At 48.6% G+C, this 7,905-nt stretch overlaps 2 protein-coding genes across 6 annotated transcripts in view; one reads left to right on the forward strand and one right to left on the reverse strand.

The window, feature by feature from the left end:
* DDX11 (DEAD/H-box helicase 11) overlaps positions 1-7,152 on the forward strand; it is a 17,921-nt gene extending 10,769 nt beyond the window's left edge. Inside the window, exons 15-26 of the mRNA XM_008644021.2 lie at positions 39-162; positions 682-816; positions 1,275-1,387; positions 1,756-1,828; positions 2,194-2,297; positions 2,854-3,003; positions 4,880-4,948; positions 5,126-5,226; positions 5,636-5,720; positions 6,300-6,375; positions 6,542-6,696; positions 6,823-7,152. Of these exons, the coding sequence (XP_008642243.1) occupies positions 39-162; positions 682-816; positions 1,275-1,387; positions 1,756-1,828; positions 2,194-2,297; positions 2,854-3,003; positions 4,880-4,948; positions 5,126-5,226; positions 5,636-5,720; positions 6,300-6,375; positions 6,542-6,696; positions 6,823-6,852 (1,215 nt within the window). The 3' untranslated portion in view covers positions 6,853-7,152. The remainder of the gene's footprint in view (positions 1-38; positions 163-681; positions 817-1,274; positions 1,388-1,755; positions 1,829-2,193; positions 2,298-2,853; positions 3,004-4,879; positions 4,949-5,125; positions 5,227-5,635; positions 5,721-6,299; positions 6,376-6,541; positions 6,697-6,822) is intronic.
* Positions 7,098-7,905, reverse strand: part of WASH1 (WAS protein family homolog 1) — a 43,221-nt gene continuing 42,413 nt past the window's right edge. For all 5 annotated transcript variants that reach the window (XM_017726223.1, XM_017726222.1, XM_017726224.1 and 2 more), the window contains one exon: positions 7,098-7,905. The gene's annotated coding sequence lies outside the window, so the exon portion shown is untranslated.

The raw sequence follows: 7,905 nt of genomic DNA on the forward strand, positions 1-7,905 counted from the left end.
TGTTGGTAGTCTTGGTCTTTCTGGCTTTTGCTTGGCAGCTTTTTGGGTTTGTGGAGCGATATGGGCATCCCGCCTCAGCTGTGAAGACCAACAAGGAGAACCAGAAGCTGGCTGGTTTGCAGAACTTTCTTCTGACCCTTCAGCAGGGATCTGATAAAGAGGGTGAGTTCAGGCATCGTCTGCTTCTGCACCTGTGGGCAGAGTGAGGATGTGGAACCTGCATCTCTCTGCATGAGGAAAGCAGGGAGGCAGATTTGCAGAATGAGACTGAAGAAGGTGTCCTGTGTGGGTGTTTTTTAACAGGTCTGACTAGCTGACCTAGGCAACTGTACATTGGATTAGAGAAGTCCCTTTTGAGCTGAATGATGTAATTCCATGTTCACTCCACATGCATTCAAGCATTGCACTTCTGTGACTTGCTGGCTCTGGGACCTGAGCTACTGTGTGTAGTAGCTCTGTTTAGTGGCTCTGCCATCCACAGAAACCAGAGCTTTATTTTCTTTTTTTTTTTCTTTTAGCAATGAGACAAAATTTGGGTTTTCACCTTTAATGGGTCTTTGTTCTCTGCCTGCATATGTAGGCCAGGTACTGTGTTCCTGTAGAGCATGTTTTGTGCTTAGCCCGTGTCTTTAGAAGTGTGGCCTAAGTTGCCTGCCTCTCCTTTCCTTTTTGGGCCAGCAGGTACCCCCCAGAGCCCTCCCCTGGAGGCTGAGCACGACCATCTCCGAACTGCCTCTCCACTGATGCAGATTGAAGGATTTCTCTCGGCCCTTACAAATGCAAACCAAGATGGCAGAGTCATTCTCAGCAGGCAAGGTACTGGAGAGGGTGAGGTGGGGAAAGGTGGCATGAGTCAGTCACAAGCAGGGTGCTTCACTGGCACTGAGGGAAGACATACAGAACCTGTGGGGAACCTGCAGCAACATTTGTTCCATCTGTGATGTAGGCTGGCAGTCTTTGTCTGAGGATGCTTATGACTCCAAGGGAATTCTCAGCCAAGGGCATTGGGACCAGGGTTTGCAGAGGTCTGCTCTCACTCTGAATGTCAATTTTTGTTCTGCAATTTACTGCGCCTGTGGTACAGCTCCAGGGAGATTAGGAAGCAGAGGGTAACTTCCAAGTTGGCGTTACCTGCTGCTGCCTGTCAGTGTTGAATAACAAGTCCTTACTTTGAGAGGTGGGGTCCTGCCAGAGTGCCCAGGGCAGGAGGGAGAATCTCTCATATCCCTGTGTGTCACAGCTAGCTCCTGAATGCTTTTCTCTCCTTTTCCCAGGCACAGTTGGTCAGAGCAGCCTCAAATTCCTCTTGCTGAATCCAGCTGTCCACTTTGCCAAGGTTGTGGCAGAATGCCGTGCTGTCATCATTGCTGGAGGCACTATGCAGCCGGTGAGGGAATAAGGATGCTGTGCTGGGGTCTCAGGAGGTCAGTGGTGCTATCTGCAAGCCGGGGTGGAAAGAGAGCAGCCAGGCTGAGCTCGTGGTAGGTTGGAACTGGCACGGTGAGCAGTCGGATGACCTCATGATGCCATCCGTCATTTCTGCAGGGCCAGGGATCCCACAGGAACCATGCCACGGGGGTGTTCGAGGAAAATCAGTGCTGCTGTGTGTGGGCAGAGGGCGCTGCCGCTCCTCTGTTGGGCCGGGCAGAGGCTCTGGCTGGGCTGGGGCTGCCCTTGACCAGCAGTGCTGGTGCTGCCGGTGTAGAGTTTTTTGGGACACTGGTATTTTACTTGCCTTTGTTTTGTGGATCTTAGGTGGCTGATTTCCGAGAGCAGCTGCTGTGCTGTGCTGGCGTGGACCCTGCCCGTGTCGTGGAGTTCTCCTGTGGTGAGTGTGCCGGGCTGGCAGAGAGGGCTCAGCAGCTGCAAGGGCTGCAGCTTGCCTTTAACACTGTTCTGTCAGCACTCTAAGCAACTGGCATCTTTCCTAAAATTCAGGGCAGTAAAGGGGTGTGAGTTCCCTCCCACTCTGAGCTTCCCCTGTGGTCTTGACTGGTATTGGCAGGCAGTGTGCCATGGGTTCTTCCCAGGGACTCAGGGGATGGAAGTTGGAGCAGCTGAGTGACTTAGGCACTTTGGCTTAGCCAGGCAAACATTTGCCTCTGTCACTTGAATGCAATTAAAGTTCTTCAGCTTATGGGGTTTGTGCCAACAGCAGTGATGTTGACTCTCACTGCTTGTTTTTGTCTCCAGGACATGTGATTCCTCCAGAAAATATTTTACCCATCATCCTCTGCAGTGGTCCTTCCAACCAGCAGCTGGAGTTCACTTACCAGACCAGAGACCTGCCCCAGATGGTCAGTTTGTCTTTTGTTCCCTTCCTTGGGATCTTTTATTTGGCTTCACTTGCTTATGTTTCATAGAAGGGTACACTCTCTGTTTGAGAGGTGAGCTGAGCAAAAGCCATGGCAAGGAAAATCCCAAACCACAGGGGGCAGCTGCAGGTGTTTTGGCACTTCTTCCTTCTTTCTGTGGCAGGCCAGTAAGCACCCAAGGCCAGACACTAAGTCTGCTCTGCCCCTGCTGAATCTCAACCAGATGTGCTAACCAGCTGTCAGCATCTGTTCTAGCAGGACAGCTTCATCCACTGAGGCAAACTGTCCTTTCCTGAATGAGCACGGCTCCACAGCTGTAACAGAAACCCTGGGCTAGGGAAGAAGGCCGAGCAGTGAAGAGCTTTTTAGTGATGCCCAGCTTCCCTAGAGAGTTCTCTTAGACCTGGCATATTTCCCACATTTTTTCCTCCCGGAAGGCGTGTCATAAGGAAGGTGTGATCCTGGGATTGAGCAGAGAAGTGGAGCGGCTTTAGCTGGGGCTCCTGTCAGCTGCAATATGCTCTAATCTCTCTTGCAGATGGATGAGACAGGTCGAATCCTTTGCAACCTGTGCAACGTGATCCCAGGAGGTGTGGTGTGCTTCTTCCCCTCCTACGAATATGAGAAGCAGGTGTACGGACACTGGGAGAAGACGGGGCTGCTCTCCCGCCTGGCAGCCAAGAAGAAGGTGATTGTGCAGCCAGGGCAGTTGGTACTTTCCATGGAGGTGTCAAAAACCAAACAATTCCATATGCATTGCAGGCCTCTCTCTGAGTTATTCTCATAGTCTGCAGCGCAGAGCGGATGTTTATCCAGCTAATCTCTCCAGTAACGAATAAATGATACTTCCCAGATGGCTGAGCACTGAGCTGGGATCTAAAGGAGATTGATTGCAGCTATACATTCTTGAGTGCACAGTCTGTGTAGTGGCTATGGGGCAGACAGTCCTTGTTTTCCATAGCCAGCAGACTTGTTCTCTTGTGGCTGGGGGGGCTGTTCAGGTTGAGCTCCTACAGGGAATTAGTTTTTCCCTGGCTCATCCGTGTGTCCCTTGACCAGCACAGCCAAGGGCTAGGCAGAGTGAGACAACACTGCAGTTCATAAGACAAATGGTGTTTCGCTTTCTGCTAGAAGTAGAGATGAGAACTGGAAGGCTAACAGTGGTGACTCCTGTTGAAGGAGCAATGAGACAGTGCATAGGGAGATCACTGCAAATATAAAATCTTTGCAATGACTCTCACAGGTATTTGAAAGCTGGGTATTGAAAGTCAGGCAGTTCAGGTTGTGGTGCAGGGATCTTGGGTCATGTGCCAGGGGCAAAAGAATTATGTACACCCTGGCTGTGACTTCTGTTTACCAAAAGCTAAACAATTTACCACAGTCCTAGACATTTCACAGCCTTGGTGCTGGCATTCTGGCACATGGGGCGGCCTGTAGGTTTCTGGGTGGAAGCACTGTGCTTCATTTTCTCAGCGTGTTTGTAAAGTTACCACTCTTCGTGCCTTTCAGGTATGTCCTGTCAGGGTCCCAAGGCTCTGCCTGGTTCCTCCAAGGCTTTGGGCAACAATCACACAATCTGTCCCAACTTTCAACTCTGATTTGTTCTTGTTTGGCCTTTGCAGTCTCCAGCAAATTGGATATGTGTTAGCAAGGCAACTGGGTGTAAGTGCAGCAAGCGTGATTTTCAACTGCCCACACAGAAGATCAGATCTTAGCAAGGGAAGGTTCAAGGCTTTCCTGAGGTTACTGTGGTGAGATCACACTGAGATTATAACTTATACAGAGAAAGTTAATTCAAATCAGAGGCTTAAATAGCTACTTTTCAATAAGTTAATTTTGGCTTATATTTGTAATTGACAGTTATTTTTCTACTGAAAGACTGATTTTGACTGGTAAAATTTGATACTACTTCTTGCTAACCAAAGGAAAACACATCCTGTAGGTTCTTTACTGTCACAGAGAAGATAGATGTTGGACCTCTTGTTTACTAGGAAAACTACTTGTGTTTTAGGCCAAGGTGCAGCATCTATACAAATGCAGCTAAATTAACTACAGAGGTTTTTAGTAACTAATTAGGTGTGCTAGAATAACATAAAGAAATATTACTTTATTTATGCTTTGCATGAAAAGGTAATTTATTCAGTGGGCAAGAGGAACCATTACTTGGAATTAATTGATGATTCAAATTGATTAGTCCTGTCCCTGTCCTCCAAGATCTCATCCCAGAGGATCTCGATTCATAAGTGCAAGAGGTGCACATTGCTTTTCTGCCTCTCAGCTCTTGGATGACTTGTAACTTCTTGCAGGATTGAACAAGTCTGCCAAAGCTGAAAGGGAATGTTGGAGGCACAGGAACAGCTGCTGCTCCCTTCAGAGCCCAGCTGAAAAGGGCTGTAGTGTGTTTTCAGTGTGGAGGGAAGGTACTGGTTTAGTTGGTTTTTCAGGCACTTCTCCATTCTGTGACCTTAGTTCCATATGCTGTTAAATGGCATGGGAGTAAAATGATTTACATTCTTTCAACTGTTTGCTTCCTGTTGCTGTAACTGATGAACTGTGCCTGACAGATCTTTCAGGAGCCTAAGAAAGCCAACCAGGTGGAGCAGGTGCTGGTGGAATATGCCAAGTGCATAAAGGTAAGCTGAGCAGGCAGGCTGGTGGGAGTGTGGCAGCCCAACTGGTATGGGAATGCTGCTAAGGAGGGCACTGCATCTTTTAACAAGAAAAGAGGGCTCTAGCCTAGGTGTGGGAGTGTTTCTGTAGCACTGAAATCTTCCCTGCTCTGGTTTAAGTTGCTGGTCCCTCTCCTGCAGCGCTGCAGCCAGACAGGAGGACAGATGACAGGGGCCCTGCTGCTTTCGGTAGTTGGAGGCAAAATGAGTGAAGGGATCAATTTCTCCGATGACCTGGGAAGGTAAGGTGACTGCTCCTTGGAAAGCCAGGTCTGGCTTGTGGTGTAGTGACTCCAAGTAGGATGGGCACATCAGTACTTGCATAGACAGAAAATCCTGGGGAAGGTGTGACTTAGCTGATACTTAAAGCAGCAGGAGGGTCTGTTGGGTGGTGTAAAACCTGCCTGTCCAGGCCACTTTTCCTGTGAATAATGCAGTTAGGCTTGCTGTGCTAGATAATCTCTTGTTCTGGCACCCTGAATCCCTCTGCAGCTCTGTTCAGTATGTGCTTGTCAGACTGCTGTGCTTTATTGCTGCCTCTGGTTTGCAGGGCTGGCTGTCTTTCAGGGGTGCAGTGACCTCTAGTTTATCAGTCTGTTGGCAAAAGGCTCTAGGATAAGACATGAAGAATAATGCAGTCCTCCCTTGCAGGTGTGTGATTATGGTGGGAATGCCTTACCCCAACATTAAATCTCCAGAGCTCCAGGAAAAAATGACTTGGCTTGACAAAAGAATGGTAAGAGCCACTTACGCCTCTGTCTCATTCACTTCTCCTTTTTAGTACTAACTTCCCAGCACGTGAGTCCCAGAGCTGCCTTCGGAGGTTTTATTTTCTTTGAGCTTGCCCTCATTTCCCAGACTGTCTGGTACTGAGAGCCCAGCCTTCTCCAGGCTGCTCCTGAGCAGGTGGCCCTAAACACAGGGAGGAAGTTTGGTGGAGGGAAATGCCACCAGGGCTTACTGGGACCTCTGAGTTCCAAGCGGAGCAAGGACCCTTCAACCCAGAGAGGGTGGCAGGGTGGTAGAAGCTGCTTGCCAGGGTCATTTGTCCTTTCTCATTGCTCACTGGAGGTGCTGTTCCTGGGGACAAAATCTCTGCCTTCAAGGGGGCCTTGGTTCTTTGTGAATGCTCAACACAGTTTTCTGACTGCCGCCTTTCTTCTGTTCCTCCTTACTCTCAGCTTGGGGTCTGCCTGGCCACCCTCTCACTCTGTAGGGGTAAAAGTATTTACCTCACTTTGTCATTAAGACTTCCCAATTTGATTTACATCTGCCTTGTGCCTCGTGTTCAAACTTGTCTATTTCTCCTTTCCAGCCCAGAGCTGCTGGCCAGGCACCGAGCAGAGTGCTGACTGAAAACCTGTGCATGAAGGCAGTGAACCAGTCAATAGGTAATTCATCCTTCCTTGGACAGGCTGGGGGATACAGAATACATTGAAGGAGGACAGTAGGAAAAAGAATGCATTACCCATCAGTCTACAGATGATGGGAACATGAGCTTCCTTGGCTGAGAACAAACACTTGCCTGGGCCATTCTTTGTTTTATCCTCTGTACAGGCAGAGCCATTCGCCATCAGAAGGACTTTGCAAGCATCCTGCTCCTGGACCACAGGTACGCACGCCCTGCCATCTTTAACAAACTGCCCCAATGGATCAGGGAGAGGACCCAGGTGAAACCTGCCTTTGGATCAGCGTTTGCTGAGTTAAGAAAGGTCAGAACTCTTGTATCTTATGTGCTGCTACCAAAACTTTTCCCCACTGTGCTCATCTGGACCTTTCTCAAGCCTTTCCTTGAGAGTAAGGCCAAGGACAAACTGCCTGGTTTTGTGTGTTCGCAGTTCTATCGAGGCAAGTTGGATGCTTTGTGATGTGGACCAGAGACCAGATGGTATTCAGCTCTGTGAGTTGCACCTCTGAAAAATGGGTAAAGTAACACAAGTTGCTGCTTTTCTGTACCGTGGACTTTGTAAAATCTCTGCCTTCTGCCTCCTTTGTGGATGTTTGCTGTTCAGTATCTGAGCACAATGATGGTGAGACAGCCTTCTGCACCACAGCCAGGAGGGAAACTGGTTGTAGGTCTGAGGCAGGTGAATGGAGTAGCAGCAGGCACCTACTTGTTTACAGCTGTTAAGGTTTTATTTAAATTGATTAAATACTTTGAATGAAAACACTCAAGTATGGCGAGTATTATTTAAGTACACTTAATTAAGGGGAGTAATTATTTTGACTGAACACATCTGATTTTTTCCCATCCACCACCAAGTGCAGGAGGCCTGACTGACCAATGCCATCACTGAGCTTTTCACAGGAATTGTAAACTAGCAGGCCACTAATTTATGTCATGCTGAAATAACACAGAGTGGTAATGGAGCGGCTATGGGTAACATTTCCTATCCCCTTCTTTCTACCTTGCTTCAAGCAGCCAATAGATTGAAGCAGTTCATTCTTTCAAGGGGAGTAAAGCTATGGCCACAATACAGCACTTCTCCTTTGATCATGCTTAAGCACAGGATTGCTCTGCTCTTCTTACCCTCTAAGTTTCTGAATTCAAAGTTACTTTTTTAGTTTAACTTTCCTGGGGTCCTTTCCAGGGTTATGGGTCAGTGCTGGAAGGCAGCAATAACACCAGGAACAGCCACATAATCCCACAGCTGTTCCCAGCTACCTCTGAGCAAGTCTCGTCCACGGAGCTTTGTTTGCTTCTTTTCCAGTTTCAGCAGCTGGATGCTACCTCTCCAGGCTCCCCACAAGGAAGAAAGTACTTACGGCACAGAGCTGTTACCCACTTCCTGTAGGTTAATTAGCCCCACAGGGAAAGAAACAGCTGCCTCTGAGAAACGTCCATTGTGAGTCTCCCGCCCCGTGAGTGGGTCCAAACTCCATGGTCTGCACAAGCTCTGCCTTCAGGGAGGGGAGCACCT

The sequence above is a fragment of the Corvus brachyrhynchos genome, unplaced genomic scaffold (assembly GCF_000691975.1).
Source record: "Corvus brachyrhynchos isolate BGI_N302 unplaced genomic scaffold, ASM69197v1 scaffold191, whole genome shotgun sequence".
Lineage (NCBI taxonomy): Eukaryota > Metazoa > Chordata > Aves > Passeriformes > Corvidae > Corvus > Corvus brachyrhynchos.